This window comes from Bos grunniens, chromosome 26 (assembly GCF_055505025.1).
Source record: "Bos grunniens cultivar Pamir isolate PY7600 chromosome 26, Bosgru_T2T1.0, whole genome shotgun sequence".
NCBI lineage: Eukaryota > Metazoa > Chordata > Mammalia > Artiodactyla > Bovidae > Bos > Bos grunniens.
Genome location: NC_141190.1, coordinates 22331654 through 22356978, shown reverse-complemented (window position 1 = coordinate 22356978; position 25325 = coordinate 22331654). Strand labels below are relative to the sequence as shown.

Genomic DNA, 25325 nt, shown 5'->3' with positions numbered 1-25325 from the left:
GGAAACACAAAAAACCTCAAATAGCCAAAGCAATCTTGAGAAAGAAGAATGGAACTGGAGGAATCAACCTTTCTGACTTCAGACTATACTACAAAGCAACAGTCATCCAGACAGTATGGTACTGGCACAAACACAGAAATATAGATCAATGGAACAAAATAGAGAGCCCAGAGATAAAATTCATGCACTTACGGACACCTTATCTTTGACAAAGGAGGCAAAAATATACAATGGAGAAAAGACAATCTCTTTAACAAGTGGTGCTAGGAAAATGGTCAACTACCAACTAAAAGAATGAAATGAACACTTTCTAACACCAGACACAAAAATAAACTCAAAATGGATTAAAGAGCTAAATGTAAGACCAAAAACTATAAAACTCTTAGAAGAAAACATAGGCAGAACACTCCCTGACATAAATCACAGCAAGATTCTCTATGACCCACCTCCCAGAGTAATGGAAATAAAAACAAAAATAAACACATAGGACCTAATTAAACTTAAAAGCTTTTTCACAATGAAGGAAACTATAAGCAAGGTGAAAAGGCAGCCTTCAGAACAGGAGAAAATAATCAAATGAAACAACTGACAAAGAATTAATCTCCAACATATACAAGCAGCTCATGCAGCTCAATACCAGAAAAATAAATGACCCAATCAAAAAGTGGGCCAAAGAACTAAATGGACATTTCTCCAAAGAAGACATACCTATGGCTAACAAATACATGAAAAGATGCTCAGCATCACTCATTATCAGAGAAATGCAAATCAAAACCACGATGAGGTACCATCTCACACCAGTCAGAATGGCTGCCATCAAAAAGTCTACAAACAATAAATGCTAGAGAGGGTGTGGAGAAAAGGGAACCCTCTTATTACTGTTGGCAGAAATGCAAACTAGTACAGCTACTATGGAGAACAGTATGGAGATTCCTCAAAAAACTGGAAATAGAACTGCCATATGACCTTGCAATCCCACTGCTGGGCACACAGACCAAAGAAACAGAACTGAAAGAGACACATGTACCCCAATGTTCACTGCAGCACTGTTTACAACACCATAAAACAGGAGACTATTATACAGAGTGAATTAAGTCAGAAAGAAAAACACCAATACAGTATATTAACGCATATATATGGAATTTAGAAAGACAGTAACAATGACCCTATATGTAAGACAGCAAAAGAGACACAGATGTAAAGAACAGACTTTTGGACCACGCAGGAAAAGGTAAGGGTGGGATGATTTGAAAGAACAGCATTGAAACATATATATTACCATATATACAACAGATGACCAGTGCAAGTTTGATGCATGAAGCAGGGCACTCAAAGCTGGTACTCTGGGACAACCCAGAGGGATGGGGTGGGGAGGGAAGTCGTACTGGGGTTCAGGATGGGGGGACATGTGTACACCCATGGCTGATTCATGTCAACGTATGGCAAAAACCACCACAATATTGTGAAGTAATTAGACTCCAATTAAAATAAATTAATTTTTAAAAATTAAAAATAAAAAGCAAAAAACAAACCTAATATTCAGGTGAACTAGGTCACTAACATGCGAAGAGTTGACTCATTGGAAAAGACTCTGATGTTGGGAGGGACTGCGGGCAGGAGGAGAAAGGGACGACAGAGGATGAGATGGCTGGATGGCACCACTGACTCGATGGACATGAGTCTGGGTGAACTCCGGGAGTTGGTGATGGACAGGGAGACCTGGTGTGCTGCAATTCATGGGGCTGCAAAGAGTCGGACACGACTGAGTGACTGAACTGAGGTCACTAACCTTGATACACCCTAGTTTCCACTTTAGGAAAAGGCAAATGTAAATATCTACCTCAAACACTGTTAGAAGGCTGGAAAGAAAAATATTTCTTAGTAGGGTATTCTACATATATCTTTCACTTTGGTACAGATTTATGTGACATATACTACTTACAATGAGTGAATTAAGGTTCAACTTAAAAAAAAGTTATCACTTTTTTTTTTGGCTAAAGGACAGAGGAGACTGGTAGGCTATAGTTCATGGGGTCGCAAAGAGTCGGACACAACTGAACAACTTCACTTTCAATAGAAATATTTGAAGGTACAGAAAACTCCACAAATCCCATTTGCTTTAAATCCATGTGCCCAGAGACTACATATAAAGCATTTTAATGTTTATCCTTGGACAATTCTTTGTATACTTACATTTGAAAAACAAAACTCTATGAAATTAAAACAAAAAAAAGTTTTCATCAACTTGATTTTTCCAGTCTGTGTTACTTATATTGGGGTGACCCCAGGCCTCCTTGGGTACCTATATTCTCCCTTGTGCCATGGGGTCATGTTGAAGTCAGGGCAATTAGGTAAAATCCAACATTATTCAACATAAAAGCAATAAGCCCTTTTGGTGGAATGAAAAGTTTAATTTTTCAGATGCATCAGGAAAAAAAAATTTTTTTAAGGAAATCTGATCATCTCACAATCAGATGATCTGGATTAGATCCCTGGAGTAGGAAATGGCAACCCACTCCAGTATTCTTGCCTGGATAATTCCACAGACAGAGGAGCCTGACAGGCTACAGTCCATGGGGGTCTCAAAGAGTCGGACACGACTGAGTAACTGAGCATGCACACATGCAAATACTAGACAATGCTGTGCATTAGCCTGTAAATGAACATTACCTGCATCACAAACATGTCAAAATACTTAGCAATGGAAGAATCCATTATTCTTGAAACAGAATATTAAAACAAACTTGAAACAGAATATTAAAAACAATCAAGTAAGCATCTTGAAAGACAAATCAGTCCTAATGGTGTCATTCTTCCCAAGATAGACTTTCTAGCATAAAGTAAAATACACCAAATTCAGGTCATCTATAACTTTTCTGAGTTATATATATATATATATAAATTGAAAGGGCAGAAGGTGAACAATGAATTTCAAGGTCAGCTAAAATGTTTTAAAATTCATAATTGTACTTTCTTTTAAATAAATGAGCTTCAATAATATATAGTATAATAAATATCCAACAGTTTGCACATACACTTTAATTTGTTCCTAATCAAGACTAAAGGGTCACTTTCAGTATTATCTCTAATGATTTCTATCCTTTCTGTAAACTATTGTTAATCCCTAACTATCATTTTAATTTTCCCTGTGTCTATTCTGGTATAGAATAAGGGTAAAATGCAATAAAATAGCCAAACAATTGTACAAACCCACACTGCTGTGAAGATAAAGATGCTGACATCACTGAAACTGAGCTCAGCTGGCTGGCAGTGCCAGTATTTAATAGCCTGAAATGTGCATTTTTGTCCATCAACAAGAGTCCAAATTCAGTATACAAAATCTAATTCAGAAGGGATCATCATAGTGTGAGTCATGTAAAAGTCAAATGTATAAAATCTGAGGCCTGCCCATAAATCAGATTCAACAAATTTTCCTTTATTCTGTGTAAATATGTAGTCTTTGGAATGACTGTTTAATTATCATAACTTCTTTTTGAATATAGAAAACTCGTGTGTATGTATGTACAGGTACTCTGAGCAATTCAAGGCTTTCTCTTTCCCATCCTATCAATGTTAGTTAATCTTTTACATTTCAAGTGCCAAGCACTTGATACTGTGCTTGACACTGGAAATGTAAAAATGAACAAAAACATAGTTGTACTCTCAAGAAACTGAACAATTACAATAGCATATCAGTGTTTATGACAGAGGTATCTATTGCATGTCCTTGGTACATATGCTCTGACTAGGTTAAGGGAGTGGGGAGGGGTAAAAAGATCAGTAAGGGCCTTTATTCTAGAGGTGAAACAACTTAAGCAGAACTGTGGAATTTAGGAATTAGCCAGGTTAGATAAAAGTGGGAGGCAAGGGGAAAGGGATGATAGGTGTTTTCAGTAGTAGCATTCTCCAGGTAGAGAAAGGATATGCCAAGACACAGAGCATGACACAGTACTGCTGGAGAACTATGAATTTGAAATGGCTAAAAATTATATGGAGTAAAGAGGGATAACGGAGAAGGCAATGGTACCCCACTCCAGTACTCTTGCCTGAAAAGTCCCATGGATGGAGGAGCCTGGTGGGCTGCAGTCCATGGGGTCGCTAGGAGTCGGACACGATTGAGCGACTTCACTTTCACTTTTCACTTTCATGCATTGGAGAAGGAAATGGCAGCCCACTCCAGTGTTCTTGCCTGGAGAATCCCAGAGACGGGGGAGCCTGGTGGGCTGCTGTCTATGGGGTCGCACAGAGTCGGACACGACTGAAGCGACTTAGCAGCAGCAGCAGCAGCAGCAAAGAGGGATAAAAATTGATATGACCAGGTGACAAACATAGAATTTAATAAAGCATAGAACAGAGCTGAAAATCAGAAAGTAACAGTATCAGTAAAATAGTAATATCTGAGAGGACATTTAAAATAGATCCTTTCTTTTTCTATTTCTCTATATTTTTTATAATTATTAAATTTTTACTTTTATAATTTTATAATAAAGTGGTAATAATAAATATATTTTAAAACAAAATTATATTTGTCTGGGCATGTCTATGTGTGTGTGTGTATGCATGCATGAATGGATAAGTCATTCTAGACTGAAGGAACTAGCATGTTGATTTATGATTATCGCAGGAATATGAGTAATACTTTTTTGTTTACATATTTACCAAATAATTTATATATTCTACTACAAACAATTAGTTTTATTAGCAGACAAAAATGTAGGGTTCCCCCCCCACCAAACAAAAACATTTTTGATTTGTCACTATATGCAAATTCCTTATGTAAAGGGTATAGCTAGGATAAACATAGGTCATATGTCAACATATGCACTGAAAACAAAATCTTATTGTAGTTGATTTAGAATGTTGTATTAATTTCTTCTGTACAGCAAAGTGACTCAGTTATGCATATATATATTATTTTTCATATTCTTTTTCATTATGATTTGTCACAAGATACTGAATATAGTTACTTGTGCTATACAGTAGAACCTTCTTATTTATTCACCCATATCTGTAGTTTGCCTCTGCTAATCTCAAACTCCCATTCCTTCCCTCCCCTACCTACACTTCCTGGCAACCACAAGCCTGTTCTCTATACCTATGAATATGTTTTGCTTCACAGATACGTTGATTTGTATTATATTTTAATTTTACATATAAGTGATATCATATGGTATTTCTCTTTCTCTTTCTGACTTACTTTGCTTAGTATGATAATCTATAGGTCCATTCATGTTGTTGTATATGGCATTATTTCATTCTTTGTGATGGTTGAGTAACCTTCCAGTGTGTGTATATAATATATATATATATATTCTTATATACCACATCTTCTTACAATTCATCTGTCAATGGACATTTAGGTTATTTCCACACTTGGCAATTATAAACAGTGCTGCTATGAACAAAGGGGTACGTGTATCTTTTTGAATAATAGTTTTGTCTGGGTATATGCCCAAGGGTGGGATGGCTAGATCACATGACAATTCTATTTTTGGTTTTTTGAGGACCCTCATACTGTTTTCCATAGTGGCTGTACCAATTTACAATCCCACCAACAGTGTAAGAACATTCCCTCTTTGGCATTTGTCATTTGTAAATATTTTAATGGTGGCCATTAAATGTGAGGTGGTACCTCATTTTAGTTTGATTTGCATTTCTCTAATAATTAGCGATATTTTCAGCTTTTCACCATTCACTCAAATACTGGCTGTCGATTTGTCATAAATGGCTTTTATTATGTTGAGACATGTTCTCTCTACACCAATTTTCATTAGAGTTTTTACCTAAATGGATGTGATTTATCAAAGGCAAATTTTTCTGTGTCTATTGAGATGATCATGTGGTTTCTATCCTTTCTTTTGTTGATGTGGTGTACCCACTGATTGATCAGTGTATGCTGAACCATCCTTATGACCCTCGGATGAATCCAACTTGGTTGTGGTTTTATGCATTGTTGGATTTGGCTTCCTAATATTCTGTTGAGAATTTTCGTGTCTATGGTCATCAAAGATACTGGCCTGTAATTTTCTTTTTTGATACTCTGTGTGGTTTTGGTATCAGGGTGATGATACCACAGAATGTCTTTGGGAGTGTTCAAAAGGAACTGAACTTTTTATTAAACAAAAATTGCACACTACTGAGATGATTTGTATATAATGGGGGGCATTAGTTATGATTTGATAAGTGAGCATTTTTGACATGGGGTAATTTTCCTATGGTAGTGTTTTGTAAAAAAAATTTGTGTGCTCATTTACATTCAGTGTGATAATCCATATTCCTCTAAAACCTCAAATGTAAAATAAATCTTCCATATGTATATATACCTATACTCTGAATAATGCTTAACTTCCCTAGCATTCTTCCATGTTAACACTTCACATAATAGATGGTAAGATTTAGTAGACTTCAAGTATTTTTCTTTTTAACTTTACTAAAGAATAATTGATTTACAATGTTGTGTTAATTTCTGCTATACATCAAAGTGACTCAGTTATGCACGCATGCATATATATATATATATTCTTTTCCATTATGGCTTCTCATAGGATATTAAATATAGTTCCCTGACATCATTAAGTATTCTTAAACAGTAAAACACATTACATTATCTCTCTTGAAGTCAACTCTCAACAATTTCAACCTTTGGACACTAGATTTCAAATAATGGACACTAGATTAATATTAAAATATTACATGGTTCAAGCTCAAAAATTCCTTAAAATTACTAGCTATACGTAACACCAAAAACATTCTAAGGTCATATAAATCTACCTAAATTATTATTGTCAGAATTTCTCTTCTTCTTTAATGTCTAAAGAAAATAAAGGATCCGAATTACTCAGCTATTTTTAAACACTTGCTATTGCTCAGTCTCATTTAATAGTACAGATTATAAGACTACCAGGTGCTGAGGACAAACATGATTCCACAAAATACACCCACTGTTAATCAACAGAAATCCTCTTAATTACCTATAGACTTTCCAGGACAAAGCAAAATGATGAAAATGAAAATATGTTCAAACTATAAACAAGTCCTCAAAGAATCTACTGTATTTAAACAATATTTAGAGCATCTTTTCTGTAGTAATTTGAAATGTGTGGATTGGAAAAGTCAATAATCAAACCATATCAATGTTGCCATTTCCATCTGAGTTACTGAGGATAATCCAACAAATTAAGCAACAGCTCTTCCTTTTATATTGTCAAAGAATTTTGATTTTGAAGCTGCTTCAAATTTGCTAAAGGAATGCAATAATTTCAAAGAAAAAAATGTCATGAAGCTATTACTAAGTCACCTCCTCAAAGATGTTTGGCAACATAAGTAGAAATAAGTATTCCTACTGGGCAACCACTTTGAAGAATTACTTGAAATGCATCTCTTAAAGTTAAAAATACTCTACGACCCAAGCAATTCCACTCTTAGGTATTAAGCCAAGAGAAATAAACACCCATGTCCACAAAAAGATGCACAAACTGTACACCAAAGCTTTAGCCATAGTAGACAAAAATGGGAATAATCCAAATGTCTACCAATAGACGAATGGAAAAACTGTGGTATATTAGTACAATGGAATTTATTTAGCAATAAAAAAAGAATAAGTTACAGATAAACATAACAAAATGGATAAATCTCAAAAACATTAGCTGATCAAAACAGAACAGATATAAAAAATGTATACTATATGACTACATTTATATGAGGCTCAAGTACAGGCAAAACTGATCTTTGGTGGCAAATCAGAACAGTAATTGCATATGGGATATGGGTGATAACTGGAAGGGGGTACAAAGGAACTTTCTCAGATTGTGGAAGTGCTCTATATTTTGAAAGTGAGGTTACACAAATGTTTACAGTTATCAAATTCATCTAAGAGTACACAAGATGTGTACATTTTACTGCATGTAATTTTTACATAAACAAAAATCTAAATAAGCAAATAAGGTAAAACCCAAACCAGAAAAATGCAAATGTACTGAGATTGTTATAGTTCTAGTAGTGAAAACAGGAAAGACTAGACTTAAGTCTATATCTGCCAATTAGTCAATCAGCAATTTGGAGCACCTGTGTATAATGAACCTGACGGAAAAAAACCACTGAATTAACAGAATGCCAGCAGATAACCCCATTTTTTTCCATTTTTACTACATAAAACTTAATGATTTTTCTGAAGATAAGAAAAGAAAAATAAACATTCATACTTATAGCAATACTGGGGAAAGCAAATTTCATCAATACCTGAACCCAGAGTAGGCTTTGCTATGATACAGAATTTGGTTAAGGCATGAAAAAAAAGTAAGATTTCATTTCACAGTGTAATGTTATATAGCAAGGTGAAACAGTATTTGCTGAAAGTTTCCAAACCTAGTCCTTCGGGCATGTTTCTGATAATATAGAACCTATTAATCTGCCAGACCCTGTTCAAAGTGAAACAAGAAGGAAAGGGGGGCAGGACACAGCCTTTATAAGAATGACAGATATTAGGACATGACCAAAACTGATTAGAACTAACTAGATCCAAGATGGTGGAAGATCTGGTTCCCTCCAGATTTTTGTTCTATATGTCCCTTTTTTGGATAATTTTAACCTGTATCTCTTCCTTGTAATAAACCTTGAATATAATAGCTTTCAGTGAGTTCTACTGAGTCCTTTCTAGTGAATTATCAAATCTGAGGAGAGGAGCAGAGGGGGAGGTGTCCTTACAACTGGTATCTGATGTGACAGCAGTCTTATAGGGACTGTTCTCTCAGACTGCACTCTGGTGAAACTCACTGCAACTCCAAAAAGGTTTAAAAAAAGAATATGAGTTTCTTGAGAGCTGAAAGTTCATCAATGATACATAGTAAAAAAGAAAAAATATTTGAAATAGATACTCAGGATATTAATATTTTCTAACATTAACAGCAATAATGTTAATGATGATGAAGATAATAAAAACAGCAACTATTTACTGCATGCCCTAACTATAGTCTCCATTTATAGATGAATTTAGAATGAAATGACTTGCTTAAGATCATACCACTAGTGACAAACAGTATGTGAGTCCTGATTTAACTAATTTTAAAGCCTGTACAGCATCATATTGTATCTCATAAGACAAAGAAGTTTAATATATTTTGCAAAGGACAAACAAATATCCAGTAACTTCATCACTAAAATAGTATCATTAAAGGTAAGTAACTGTTTGTTAGCACTGGTCAGGAATGTAGAATACTTAAGTTCTCCAACCTTTAACTAAGACTCAGTCATAAGCATTCTGATACTTACAACTTGTCTTTGAAATTATTAATAGAACATGAGCTACATAAGTTAAAAACAAATTTAAATCACTAGTTTATTACATATTACTAAGTAAATGTTCATTGCTCAACTATGTCTGACTCATTGCAAGCCCATGGACTGTATCCCACTAGGCTCCTCTGTCCATGGAATTCTTCAGGCAAAAATACTGGGGTGGGTAACCATTCCCTTCTCCAGGGGATCATGTCAACCCGGGAATCGAACCAGGATCTCCTGCACTGCAGGCAGATTCTTTACCATCTGAGCCACCAGGGAAGCCCAAATGCTAGATACAAATTCCAAATACCTAAGGTAGATAAATGACACTTCTACCAAGAAAATCACCATGTATCATACCCTAATCTGTAAAGAATGGGCATCGAGCTCTGTCTTACATATTTCTCTACAAGTTTTCCTCTTTCCTTCTATAGTTTTCTCTCACATCCTGGAACTGCCCTAGTGGCCTCTAAGAAAGGCCAAAGGGAACTAGGATCTGATGGTCCAAGCAAGACCAGCTGGACTGTCTCAAGCTGAACACTATACTCAAAGGTCATGAAGGCCTTTCCACCTTGAAACTAGACCTTTTAATCAGGATATAAATAAACACAGTTCTTATATATGTAAAATACACACATACAGATACATAAACATATACATACACCCACACATAAATAATAGTATAGTAGCAAGGAGACACTCTGAATTGAGCACTTTATGTTTTTAGTAATCATAAGAAAAACATAAGAAAGTGCCCAGGCAACTGGTTGCAATTGATTGATTGATTATATTAATTGGTTTTATGTAGGTCCAGAGCAAACATTACATATTGAATGCTATTTATTGAGATTACTTTAAAACTCATTATCATACTTCTACTAAACATGAAAACCAACAAATCAAGTTGTGCTCTGTCAATTTTGGCAAACCAATCATAACAAAAATGTCTCAAGAGTGGATCAGTGTGGATCTACATTAAAAATTAAAGGAGAACTGAGTGACGTGAAATACAGGCAACACGAAGGAGAAAAGCGAACTTAAGTAAAGGATGGGAAAGAAGGAGAGACACACTAATGAACTAACACACACATACTAATGCCCACAAATAACCCACAGAGACAGAGAAAGTACCTGGAAAGCTGTGAGTGCGCCAGTCCCTGGGTTATACAGGCATCGCAGCGAAGGCATGCTGTCCGCCAGGCTGGAGCAGCCCAGCCACAGAGACCTGGGCATAGAGCACTGCAGAGAGAGGACAACTATGAGATGGGACAGCATGAGACAGGATGACACAGATTACAGGAATTCTCAAAGCTTGGCTAAATACAATATTCCAGTTGCAGCTTGCCTTTATGACAGAAACATCTTCAAGAAAATACTATTTACTAGTTCTAACCCCAGATGGAAACTCAAAAGGAGCACTAGTGCCCAAAAAAGGAAGAAAAAAAAGTTATAGGTCAAAAAGCAAAATATTTAATTTAAAAATTTATTCCTGTTCTTCTGTGTATGAAACTAAAGGAAATCTACTTCTTATTCCAATTAATCAATTCTTTTCCTCTACGCACCTCAACTCATCTCCCATAAACTCACCACAAAAGTGAAATATTGTGCAGACTAAGCAGAAAAAAGAAATCATTCATAGTAGCACTTCAACACTAGAAACGGTAAATTAGAAAACAAAATATCACAGGAAACTTAAAAGGATTTTAAGAAGGTGGGAAGAAGGAAAAGAAAAAGTATTATACCCCTACAGTTTGACAGCAACTAATGCCGCAAAATTTGCATACGTTTTATGTATCTTGTTAGTCTGCTATTCATTAACCAAAATGCATAAGTTACCATAGCAGCTGCCTCTTTATCTTTCCAGATGGATTTAGGGGGATGTGGGGGATGGCAGGAGGAGGCAAGAAACAATCCAAACAGAAGGGAAAACAACAACAAAGCAAGGAGAGACAGGGACAGAAAAAGAGGACCCCAAAAAGCTGCTGGTCCTAAAACCTTGTAAATAAACAAACAAGTAACGTGTAAGTGTAAATATACATACAGTATATTCAAAACAAAACAAAACAAAAGGTAGAACTTATGAGTTTTAGTATTACTAATTAAACAGTATTAGTGGTACTGCTCCTGTACCTTATAAACACTATATCTTTTAGAAGAATTTTTACAATCTTTAGATTTCCCTAAATGTATCCCAGGTTGAATCTTTGTCCATCAACTTGGGTGCTATTACAGTCTAGTAATACTAAAAAACTAAATACCTGATCATAGCACATATAAAAACAGAAAAACATTTTAAAGCACAACAGTCAGTGCACATAATACTAAACTTTGAATTATAAGCTTTGAACTATTTATTATCATCATGGGACTTTTTTCTTCTTAAAACACTTTAGTTGGGGAAATATTAAGGAAACAAAATATGGTATTCACTGTTCACTATCTATAACTGATACAAGGATGGTATACTGGAAAGGCCTTCAAAAATTGGTTTAGACTCCAGCTTTCAGATCATTATTTTCTTATTTTTTAGTTAAGGTGATTGATGCCCAGAAGAAATTAAGCATTTATCCATGATCATAGAATTTAGAAAGTAGAGAAGTAAGAACTAGAATCCTGGCCTACTGCTTTTCAGTTCAGAACTCTTCTTGCCTCTATCCTCCCCTAGGTCATAAAGTGGAAGCATTAGACTTCAAAAACAGGTATCTACTAAAGGCATCACTGGATAACTTAACAACCAAAACAGCTAAACTGCTTTGAACTACTACAACAATCACGTAATTTTTTTGTTTCAACGTTTCTTCTCCTCAAACTACAATCCATTTTACAAACAGCCACTAAACAGAATTGTCTTCACTTTGTGATCGTGTCACTCTCGTCAATAATTCACAAGGCTCCCTAGAAATTCAAGCACTCTATTAATCTGACCTTTCCCCACTGCCTACATCAACTCACCCTCTCTGTCCTTCCAGTTGGCCCTGGAACTCTAATGAATTACCTTGATATTTTGTTCAAATATACATCTTACCCCCATACTTTTGAACTTGTAATTTCCTTCTTCCTTTCACCCTAACCATACACGTGCATGCTTTCATCTACCATTTACTTATTTGTCTCCTAAGAATTTTGGGGCTTTCCAGGTGGCACTAGTGGTAAAGAATCCACCTGCCAATGCAGGAGATGCAAGAGACTCAGTTTGATCCCTGGGTCAGGAAGATCCCCTTGAGTAGGAAACGGTAACTTGCTCCAGTAATCTTGCCTGGAAATTTCTATAGACAGAAGAGCCTGGCAGGCTACAGTCCATGGGGCTGCAAAGAGCCAGGCATGACTGAGCATGAACTCCTAAGAATTATTTAATTTCAGTCTCATCCAGTGGTTCTCAGTAGCAGATATTCTCATTTTGTGAGAAGGCAGCTGGGAGAAGAGGACAAGGAAGAGCAGGATAAAAAAAAAAAAGTTTCTTTCCCCTTGAGAACCACTGTTCTATTAATATGACTCTATACTGCTGCTGCTGCTAAGTCACTTCAGTCGTGTCCGACTCTCTGCAAGCCCATAGACGGCAGCCCACCAGGCTCCCCCGTCCCTGGGATTTTCCAGGCAAGAACACCAGAGTGGGTTGCCATTTCCTTCTCCAATGCATGAAAGTGAAAAGTCAAAGTGAAGTTGCTCAGTCGTGTCTGACTCTTAGCGACCTCATGGACTACAGCCTACCAGGCTCCTCTGTCCATGGGATTTTCCAGGCAACAGTACAAGAGTGGGGTGCCACTGGCTTCTCTGGACCCTATACTGGAAGCACCAAATTCTTAGCCAAAATAATTTTTGTTAGGAAGATGACATTAAAAGTTTCTAAATCTAATGTTTTGGCCATTTATCTGACAAGTACTTGTTGAGTATCTTCTTTGTGCTGGGCACTGTCCTAGGCACTAGGGATAGAACAATGAACAAAAGAAACAAAAATACTTTATATTCTGGTGATAAGTCTCTCAGCCATAAATTCTTCTATATTTAAAATCTTTAATGGAAAAGAAATTCACTGGTAGTGACTTTCTCTCATTGTTAATGAGACAACCTATATGATTAATCAAGTGGTTAAAAGTTCTGTGTATCCTGGGTAGAACAATGTTCACGCTGAAGGGACTGAATTTGAGAAAAGAGAGAAATAAAGCGAGAATTTTTAAAAGCCAAAATGAAAACAGGGAAAGAAAATGGAGTAGGCACTGAAAAATAGCCTGTCACTTTTCTGACTTCCCTTCAGAAGAGGTAGATGGCTCATATACTTTTGGCAATAACTAAGTGCATGATCTCCACTTTTTAATTAAAATATACATTTTTATTTATATTTATGACTGCTCCCTGGTAAGCTTTTAAGGCATTCCTCTTTTGAATGTTTTGTCTCCTTCATTTTATATTAGGTTCTGCGTTATTTTTGCAGTATGTACTTGGTTAATCATTATCTAACTGTCCTTTCTGTTACTCATTCTAATGCCCTTCTCCTCATTCATTCATTCCTATCGTCCATCAAAACTCCTAAAAACTAAGAATTTGAAAGGGCTTTATCCCACCTCCCTAAACTAAAATTCCCAAATAAAACTATAATCAATAATAAGCCACATACACCCAGGAAAGTCACTAGATATACTGGTGTGATTTCTAAAATAGCATTAAATTGCAAACACCACACAGAGGATGCATTCCCGATTATTACAAGACAATTGGTGTGGGTATGATAACCACACTTGAATATAGTCTGATCTGCACATTACCATAAGATTTTATATATTATAGCTCAATTTAAAAACCAATTTTCAAATTGGTTTGTATTGTAACAATTAATCTTACCCATACTGGTAAATGCCACTTTAAAACACTGAGGAAAAAAGATATAATTACAAAATTAATGGAATAGGCTATAATTTCTAACTCTACCTCTTTCCCTTCTATCTTCACATTTAGCAGCATTTTCTAAATGAAAAAGGAAATCAAAAGAAATTTAGGCAATAAGCAACAGAGTGGAAAAGGGTGCCACTGCGGTTACTGTTCCTTATGTAGTCTAAACATTTCAGGGTCATCCTGATTGGTCAGTTTTCTGACAAAAATGTATGACTTTCTCTGTCCTTCAACAATGAACAAATAATCCTCCTTAAGATGCCCAAAACCCACGTAAGTTTTCTACTAAAAGTTGAGACAGTAAAAGTTTGTTTCTCCTTGCAAACTAATATGGGAATTCCTAAGACTTTCCTTCTACACTTAAAACAATTTTTTAATAAAAGTAGGTTCCAAACTAAACTGCAATCTAGCAACTATATTCTCACTTTTAAATATTTAACTTCCATTATCTGTTAAAGAACTTGTGAAGGACCTATTCCTTAAGTATTTCTCCTCTGCAATCTCAAAAGCTACAATGAAGTTTGAATCACACATGGGTCTCCCTCTAACAGAAATCTAGCCTTACATAGCACAGGTTTATTTCTTCAGCTCACTTTCTACTTAACCTCACCCCAAATGGCTCTCCACTGCAACTCTCAAAATAAGGTTGAAAACTACAATAATTTATTACAACTGAAGTTTGTTACTCAACTGAATGAGTTTACCAGCTTTTAAAAAACATACACAGCATTTTTTTAAATGCTTAAAACATGTTTTCTACTACTTGAAAGAATCAAGAAAAATCAAAGAAAAAGAGATTGAAACGCTGCACAAGGGGCCTGCAGTGCTTTGAGGAGGAAGTGTCTAAGGTCCATCAGGTTCAACAGCACAAACTCATTTTCACAGAGAACACTGAAAATCTTGACTCTTCCCCTTATTTGGCTGCCTGGAAAAAGCCACAGTTTCTCTTCACTGATAGAACGCCCTGCAGGCAAAGGGCTGGCCTTAGCATTTACTATATGAAAGCTGAATGACAAAACCCCTTAAACTCAGGTCCCTGGTTGGTCAACTTCTAGGAGTAATAGAAGCTATAATAATCAACAGTAAAAAGATTGCTGCATTGAGAGTTTATGTATCCTTAAGCCATGAAATAGAATTCCCTTTTCACAACTATATCAACTAAAAAATTCAGGCCAAGAGAACTATAGTATTCCATAGATCATGTATATTCAGTCTCTACCTATACAAATTCATTGACCTGCCACTTAAGAATCCCAATTTAGTTCACTTACCAAAGTGTCATATATGATAATCATATCTGCCTACCCTTAATGCACAAGGTTTTGGTAAAGTTAAAATAAGGGATCTAAAACTTCAAGTACGAAAGAAAAAATATAAAGTGCATCATTACCAAGAACAGGATTCCATGAATGCCACTTGCATTTCAAAATGTTCTGAGAAGCCATTAAGAAGTGTAGATCATGGAATCAATAAGTTCACAAACAGTAACTACAAGGAAAAATACAATAATGTACTAAATTGTGTCACACAATTGCTGCTATATAAGTTTAAAGTTCTAATTTTTAGAAAAGTTCAGACACAGGCTTTAATTTTTTTGTAGAACTTGTTACTGTATGTAAATTTATTACGTTTGCCTCCTCTATCAGACTGTATTTCTTAGATATGAGTCATGTCTTTTTTTTTTTTAACTCTCCACTGTCTGATCAGAGTAGATGCTCAATAAAAGTGCTTTTAATGTCAAGAGATCAGCAAAAGCTACCTATCATAAAGAGAGAAGTAAGGAAACAGTTTTTGCTTATACAACAGTGAGAATACCGGTAAAATAACACTGGTTACTTTACTGAGATTGATCTTACCAGGCTGGAAGGTATGTGTGTTGGAAAAATCTCTTTCATAATTTATCATCTTACTCACCTGTAAGACAATCTAGTCAGCAAGTAAGATCCAGAGAGGTTAAATAAATTACTGAAAGTGAATGGGTATCACACAAGTGGTAAATATAGGATTCAAAGCTAGATACTCTACTAGGATGATGCCACACAAAAATGGCATTTAAAAAGTCAGACATGAAGTTATCTCATTTATTAAGAAATACAGAGCCAAAGGTGGGTTTCAGGGCACTGAAACTAAAGAAAAGGAGTCCCATCCAAGAGGCCATGGTAAGTAACAATGTGGTGGCCCCAACTTATATAAAGCAGAAGATCAACAGGACTTAACAACTAATGAAAGGAACGAAGAAAGTAAGTCAGAAATAAGCCCCTAGATTTCAAAGGAATGACTCGAAGAAGGATGGTAGCACTGACAGACACACATAAACTAAAAATGCTCTGTGGGTTCTGGGGTATTGGGCTGGGAATGGAGTAGGTAAGGTCAGAAATCGTAAATATAACATGAAAATAAACCTCTTATATGTGAGTGAAAATATGGCATGGGCAGAAAGCTGTAAGTGCTACACAAATACAGCATCACTGGCTTCTGCATAAATTATAATCCACTAGGTTGCAAGCATTTGTTGTAAAAATACTAGTGAGACTTTTTTAATTTAAAAAATAAATTGATTCCTCTTACCCCTCAACTCCCTTCCTACCTGAAAAACTCAGTTCGACAGACATTGAGTGAGTACAAGCCAAGTGGGCATCAAACTGATTGGTATAAATTAAATGGCAACAATGGCCCAATACAGGTTTTTGGAGTCCAAGTGCGTGTGAGAGAGGTGTCCCTGAGGGGTAAGAGAGTTTCATAGTCCAAGTAGAATGAGGGAAAAAAACTTTACAAGAGACGGGCCTGTCATGGAGTTCTATAGCTCGAGTTGAGTGAGGAGAGCTTCTACATGGGGGACTGAAGTGGCAGTGAGCAAGATGATGACGTGTCCACATGACGGGGAAGGGCAGGGTAGTAAGAGTTCCCAAAGCAAACAGAAGAAGACATTCACAGAGTAGAGGGACAGTGGCCCAGCAAAGAGTTTCTGACTCAATGGGGAGAAAGGGTAGAAGGGGCAGTCCAGTGCAAATAGATTCCAAAAGGTTGGGGAAAGCATCCATACAGAGTATTGGGTGAGAAATGGAGACAGAGCTATGTCACCAATGGGAGATGAGTTATATGGGAAGATTCACTGAATCAAGTGGGTAGAGCAAATATTAAGGATAATAAGAGCAAATATTAAGGATAATAAAAAACCCAAACTTCTCATCAGAGAAGAGTTACAGATAAAGAAATGAAGAAAGCTAGAGTGAATACTATGCTGCTGAACTAGATATTATGAATCCAAAGCTTTGTATCAGAGACAGAGACAATTCTAGGTTAAGTGATGTATGTATAGGTATATACACATACATACAAACAAACATACCCCCTGGCTCTATCAAATGACAGGGTGTAGTAACAGTAACACCTTAATAGTAATGAGTACACTGATCACACACACACACATTTAGTGATTCTAAATATCACCCTCCACTAAAAAGAAATCAGAGCTCCTTAGAACAATGGCTAATTCCAGAACTTGGGCAGGAAAAGTTTCAGATAAGTGCAGAGTACCTTATTGTGGTACTCAAAGAAAGATGGAGACATGGCAAGATGATACAGGGGCCAGTGCAAAGGCTCTCACAGGCTAATTCCAGGACAAACTGAACATCAGAACAAATAATGATGATAATGGATTATAATACTGGCAGATAATACCAGTATTACAACATGCCCCTCAATGATTCCTAACTCCTGATATTCATGAAACTTGTAAGTAATCCTGTCTCCTTGAGTGTGGAATAGCCTAATACCTTGCGTCTAGGTTATATAAGACTGTAACTTCTATCTTGCTAAGAGACTCCACTGTCTCCTTGGCTTGCATACTCTGATGAAGCAAGTAGTCACACTGGAGAGGTTCACATGGCAAGGAACTGAGGGTGGCCTCCAGTCAACAGCCAGCTAGGAACTGGGTCTCCAGTAACTCCCGAGGAAAGGAATTCTGCCAAAAACCATGTAAACTTGAAGTGGCTCTTTCCCCAATCAAGCCTTCAAACAGGACCTCAGCCCTGGCCAATACCTTCATTATAGTCTTGTAACGGATCAGATCAGGCATGCCCAGACTCCCGAACCAAAGAAATCATGTGATAATAAATGTGTGCTCTATGCCACTAAATTTGTGGTAATTTAGTATGCCACAAAAACTAATATAACAACACACTGAGTAAAACAGAAATCCAAATTAATAATACACAAAATAAACTGAAGAGTGTGATGGGGAATATGATACTTAAATGGTCTCAAAATATTTTCCCATATAATACTTATTTCAAAAGGGAAAACAGTAATTTTACAGTAGAAAAACCTAACACCTTAATCAAGTGATAATTATTGTTACCAATAATGAAACAAATTAAAATAATGTGTCACCTGATAGACTGCAATAAGAACACAGCATCACCTCTGTGATATTTCTGCCAGTGATATACAGCCTATATCTAATTATAAGAAAACATCAGAAAAACCCAAACTGAAAAATAATCCACAAAATAACTGTCCTGTAATCCTCAAGAATGTCAATGTTAGGGAAGTCAAGGAAAGACTAAAGAATTGTTCCCTTCTGAAGGGAGACTAAAGAAGACATGATAACTAAATCCAACATGTCATTCTGGACTAGATCCTTATGTATAAAAGGTCATTTATTGCAGTTGATAGAAAAACTTGGGAGTCTGTGGATTAGCTGGCAGTCATGTATCAATACTAATTTCCTTATTTTTATGGTTATTATTGGGTTCTACAGGAGGATGTAGATTTAGAAAAGGCAGAGGAACCAGAGATCAAATTGCTAACATCTGTAGGATCATCGAAAAAGCAAGAGAGTTCCAGAAAAACATCTACTTCTGCTTTATTGACTATGCCAAAGCCTTTGACTGTGTGGATCACAACAAACTGTGGAAAACTCTTTAAGAGATGGGAATACCAGACCACCTGATTTGCCTCCTTGATCTGTATGTAGGTCAAGAAGCAACAGTTAGAACTGGACATGGAACAACAGACTGGTTCCAAATTAGGAAAGGAGTACGTCAAGGCTGCATATTGTCACCCTGCTGATTTAACCTATATGCAGAGTACATCATGTGAAATGCTGGGGTGGATGAAGCACAAGCTGGAATCAAGATTGCCTATCAATAACCTCAGATATGCAGATGACACCACCCTTATGGCAGAAAGCGAAGAGCTAAAGAGCCTCTTGGTGAAAGTGAAGAAGCAAAGTGAAAAAGTTGGCTTAAAACTCAACATTCAGAAAACTAAGATCATGGCATCCGGTCCCATCACTTGAGGCAATTAGATGGGGAAACAATGGAAAAAGTGAGAGATTTTATTCTGCTGCTGCTGCTGCTCAGTCACTTCAGTCGTGTCCAACTCTGTGCGACAGTGGGGTGACTTTATTCTATTGGGCTCCAAAATCACTGCAGATGGTGACTGCAGCCACGAAGTTAAAAGACGCTTGCTCCTTGGAAGAAAAGCTGTGACCAACCTGGACAGCATATTAAAAAGCAGAAACATTAATTACTTTGCCAACAAAGGTCCGTCTAGTCAAAGCTCTGGTTTTTCCAGTAGTGATGTATGGAGGTGAGAGTTGGACCATAAAGAAAGCTGAGCGTGGAAGACTTGATGCTTTTGAACTGTGGTGTTGGAGAAGACTCTTGAGAGTCCCTTGGACTGCAGGGAGATCCAACCAGTCCATCCTAAAGGAAATCAGTCCTGAATATTCATTGGAAGGACTGATGCTGAAGCTGAAACTCCAGTACTTTGGCCACCTGATGTGAAGAGCTGACTCTTTTGAAAAGACCCTGATGCTGGGAAAGATTGAAGGCAAGGGGAGAAGGGAACGACAGAGGATGAGATGGTTGGATGGCATCACTGACTCAATGGACATGAGTTTGAGTAAACTCGGGGAATTGGCAATGTAAAGGGAAGCCTGGCATGCTACAGTCCAAGGGGGTGGCAAAGAGTTGGACACGCTGAGCAACTCAACTGAAATGAACTGACAGGAAGATGTTCTTGTCTATAGGAAACAAATCAAAAAATTTAGGAATGATTAGACATCATGTCAGTATCTCACTCTCAAACGATCTATGGAAAAAATGATATTTGCATTTTACTTGCAACTTTTCCTTAAGCTTTGAGAATGCTTAAAATAATATGAAAAATTAGTTAATGAAAATTATATTGGGATTTTTGCCTTTGACAATGATGTGGTAATTGCCAGACTAAATTCCATGCAGAAAAAGACAACTATAAAAGCTACGTAAATACATTAATAAATAAAATTTTAAAAACCTGAATACAATAGAGAAAATGATTTGACAGCATCAAAAACAGCAAATGCAGCCAAGAGTTTAGGGGCCCAAATTTTGAGCAGGAGAAAAATGTGGTTAACCTGACTCACGATTCCCCTTGAGGCATTTGCTGATTCCTAGGGTTTGCAATGCAAAGAGCCAGATACTGAAAAACCAAGTTGAAAGCACATTTTGGCAATCTCATGGAGCTAAGGAGCCAAAAATTGGAATACAAACCCCTTCAAGGACAAGGTGCCCTGGTTAAACAACAACAAAAAAAATTAGGCTTTCAGTCAATACCAAGAAGGGCAGCAGAAACAGACCTGCTTCAGTTGAATCAAAGGGATATACCCATGAAAAGAATATTAAACCCTCTCTGAAGGAAGATATCATCTAAATTCTGTATGATTCTCATTTTTAAAAATGTCTAGCATTCAATAAAAATAATTAAGAATTCCAGTAAAAAAGATCAAATGTCCCCAAGACAGGAGGGTGGGGGGAAAGACCCAAACAGCCAAAAAACCAGAAATAACTCAAGTGTAGTAATCAAATTCAATCGGGGGTGGAAGTGGGAGGGTGTTGTTTAATGAGCACAGAGTTTCAATTCTGTAAGATGAAAAAGTTCTGGGGACTTCTCTGGTGGTCCAGTAGCTAAGACCCCTGTGCTCCCCCGTGCAGGGGGCCCAGGTTTGATCTCTGGTTGGGGAAGTAGATCCTCCATGCCACAACTAAAGATCTCACATGCCACAACTAAGAACCCGGCGTAGCCAAGTAAATAAATATTTTTTTATAAAAGAATTATTCACATTGGTTTAGAGCAGATTAGACAATGGCACCCCACTCCAGTATTCCTGCCTGGAAAATCCCATGGACGGAGGAGCCTGGAAGGCTGCAGTCCATGGGGTCGCTGAGGGTCGGACACGACTGAGCGACTTCACTTTCACTTTTCACTTTCATGCATTGGAGAAGGAAATGGCAACCCACTCCATTGTTCTTGCCTGGAGAATCCCAGGGACAGGGGAGCCTGGTGGGCTGCCATCTATGGGGTCACACAGAGTTAGACACGACTGAAGTGACTTGGCAGCAGCAGAGCAGATTAGAAACTCCAGTACTGTTGCCTGGAAAATCCATGGACGGAGGAGCCTGGTGGGCTGCTGTCCATGGGGTCGCTAAGAGTCGGACACGACTGAGCAACTTCACTTTCACGCATCGGAGAAGGAAATGGCAACCCACTCCAGTGTTCTTGCCTGGAGAATCCCAGGGACGGGGGAGCCTGGTGGGCTGCCGTCTATGGTGTCGCACAGAGTCAGACATGACTGAAGCGACTTAGCAGCAGCAGAGCAGATTAGAAACAAAGCAAGTGAAAATTAGTGAACAGGAAGATAGGTCAGTAGAAAATCACAGAATTAAAGCAGAGATAAAGGACAGAAAAATACCAAAATAAGGTCAGAGATATAAGTGACAGAGTAAACATACATGTGTTTGGACTCCCAGAAGGAAAAAGAAAAAATGAGGCAAAAGCAACCTTAAAGAAATATTAAAATTTTTCAAAAACTGATACAAATCATCAAGCCACAGAATTCAAGAATTTCTACAAACATACAAAGCAAGCATCTTTTCTATGCCTGTCACTCTAAGTTTGGATCAGTTTTATCCTTTGCACTTTCAATGTTGTGAAATATGTCTGAAAGTTCCTTTAATGTAAACTTCTTTGCCCTTCATGTGAAGTTTTTCTCCTAGGACATCTTCATCTTTTTTGGCACAACTACCTTCCTCATTTATGTTGATAAGTCCACTTTCGCTATGTTCCTCTGGCTGCATATCTAGAGTTTATCAAATGGTGTCAATATCAACATTTCTACAGTCAGCTATTTCTTCTATGACTCCATTTACCTTCAACTCAAATTTCAACTAATGTCCAGGTTTCAGGAAGATGGAAAAAGCACACTCTTTCCTCTTATCTCCCACTGAATTTAACTACTAAAAATGGACAGAATGGATAGTGCAGCTATTTGAGGACTCCTTGAAAAGTAAACAGGAGTAGGCAGACTGGGGAAGATGACTTCATCAAGCACCGATCTCAACAATGAATTTTCCTTTAAAAATTTTTATTTCTCCAGTATCCATGAGCCTAGATTGCGTTCTGAAAACCAAAAGTAGGTTATTATTAGTGTAGACAAAGAAAGACCCAGGAGAAGCACTCTAGGTCTGGTCCAATAAGTATAGAAGGGCTATCCTAATACTCAGGGAGAGTAGTGGAAATCTTCCATTCTTCTTTCTTTACAGTTCTGTTCTCTCCAAGCAATACGATGATGAAAACCACAGGAGAAGCAGGGCCCCATAGTAGTCTAAAGTTGAGTTAAGAAAACTCTTTTTGATCAGAGGAGTTTTGATCCTAAAAGACTGAGAAAAAAACCTCACTGCTCCCCGACCCTACCACCTCCATCCTCATCAGTTAGGTTCAGATGCAGTAACATACTCAGGTAGAGAAGCTTAAATGAAGCTCCAGCTTTCTGGCAGGAGGACTGAAAAAGGAAATCCCAGAGAACCAGATAGTACCAGGGAGATAATGGAGAGGGGGCAGCTCAGAAAAACAAGCCCATAAAGTGCTTTACGAACTCCTGTGCTCACCTGCAAGCTTCACATACATGGACATGTGACCAAAACAGCAAGCCACAGACTCTAAGAAATGAACTGCAAGACAGACTATCATCCAGATCCCAGACTGGCCACTGAGTGAGTGGCACACGCATGGAACAGATTTTAAGAACAGTGTAAAAGCTTTAAAAATGGAAGAGATATTGAACTCACGACCCTTAATATGGCTATTTGAACTAGTAGGCTGAACTGAACAGGGTTGAGAGTCTGATAAAACAAAAATATCAATATTAGGATTTAAATAAACTCAGAGTCTTATAATATTAAAAATGTCCAAGATACAACCCCCAAATTACTAGGCATACAAAGAAGAGTGTGGAGGATCTCAATGCACATCAACAGATGCCAATAATAAACGACACAGTTGTTGAATTACCTTTAAAGACAAAGACTTTACATAGTATAAAAATGTTTCAACAACTCACTGCAAACACTAGAAAGAAATGGAAAGACAGAAAGTATCAGCAAAAAAAAATACATATAAAGAAGAACCAAATGGAAATATAAGAACTGAAAATAATAAAAATTTTAACTCATTGTATAGACTCAGTAAAAGAATGGCTATTAGCAGACCAGTATTTTCCAAGAAGGGTTTCCCTGGTGCTAAGCAGCAAAGAATCTGCCTGCCAATGCACAAGACTGGAGTTCCATCCCTGGGTCAGGAAGATTCCCTGGAGAAGGAAAAGGCAACCCACTCCAGTGTTCTTGCCTGGGAAATCCCATGGACAGAGGAGCCTGCAGGGCTACAGTCCATGGGCCGCAAAGTGCTAGACATGACTTAGCAACGAAACAACAAATTTCTCATGAATATATAGGCAAAAATCCTAAACAAAATACTAGCAAATAAAATCCAGCAACATATAAAAAGGACTAACATCATGCCAAGTGAAATTTATCCCAGGAGTACAAAGTGGCTGCCTTGAGCCCTAAAAGTGTTTCAACACTGGCTCCATATCCTTGTTGCACTTTATTCCCGTGAGCTATCTCTGTACCCTTAAAATAGGTCCTCCTTCTTGCTTAAGGACAAAAAGAGACAAGTTGTTACTGGAAACCAAAACTATCCAATGAAGACAAAAATCGATGTCTAAAATGAGTATTATCCCCAGAATAAACACCATGGGAAGCCACAGTTATTTCAACAATGCCATCAGTGCTCAAAAAATAATGTTTTTTTAATTTAAGCCTTCTAAAATGAAACTGGATTAACGTTATGAAAAGTGAATCCCTGCCTTAAAGGAGATTATAATCTAGTAGAAAATTTAGATTTAAGTGCTTAGGCACTTTTAAACATTTATAAACATTGAAAAACACTACATAAATCAGAATTTAAATGTAAAGTATTACTAGTCTGATATCATTATTGCTAGCCCATATAAACTCACAATATTCTCATAGTCTTTGGATACCAAGTCCACTGCCGAGTCCAACAGAAGTGTTCAAGAAATCCCTGGTGAAGTGAACTGTTGAATTATCGTAACAACTGAGAACAGGTGTGACACTAACTGAGGAATTAAGACATGAATCCAGAAGAAGGTGCAGATTCATCATCAAATCAATTGTAAGATCCTGAGCAGTTCACTTAATTTCCATGTGCCTCACTCAGTGTCTCCACTGGTAAAATGGAGTAGATTAAAATATTTCTACCGATACCTTGCAGCAACAAAATTCTAAAAAATTCTTTTATTCAAATCCATCTGCAACACATCTAAATATGGATTTTTTAAAAAAGAAATTATTAGTTTCACCACAAAATGTGGCCTAAAGGGATGGAAATTCCTTTAAACAATATGGTGAAGGGGGAAAGAATAAAGCGGCTTTGATGCTTATTTAGAACTATTAGGATTCAAATCTGGCTGCTTTCTAAAATAAATTTTATTCATTATTATTTATTAAGTATGCAATTACTCAAATATAACACTCTGATACACTAGAATTTTGAACAAACAAATGCTTTAAAATTCTAATAACTATGCATAAGCAGTAAATTAGTCTTACTTGAATTTCTACTGCTGTGTAGCGCAGGGTTACTAAGTACGTAATTACATAAGAGAGCCACCCAACTTCCAAAGGAGCCATTCCAGTGAATTGTGTAAATAATATGCTTTAAAAAAACATAACCTCCTCACATATGAATTTAGATTCACCAGATATGGAGTAGCTGTGTACCTGTGAGACTAGAACACAGTCTTTAAAAGGCCTTCC

The 25325-nt window shown here is 37.0% G+C and overlaps 1 protein-coding gene across 29 annotated transcripts in view; it reads right to left on the bottom strand.

The window, feature by feature from the left end:
- BTRC (beta-transducin repeat containing E3 ubiquitin protein ligase) overlaps positions 1-25325 on the bottom strand; it is a 170371-nt gene that overhangs the window by 102920 nt on the left and 42126 nt on the right. For 22 of the 29 annotated variants that reach the window (XM_086377339.1, XM_086377326.1, XM_086377337.1 and 19 more), the window contains one exon: positions 10408-10515. The exons of the other annotated variants lie outside the window; for them this stretch is intronic. Coding sequence is in view for 15 of the 22 variants with exons in the window: in XM_086377315.1 (XP_086233441.1) it covers positions 10408-10515 (108 nt within the window). In the remaining 7 variants the exon portion in view is untranslated. The remainder of the gene's footprint in view (positions 1-10407; positions 10516-25325) is intronic. 29 annotated transcript variants of the gene reach the window in all.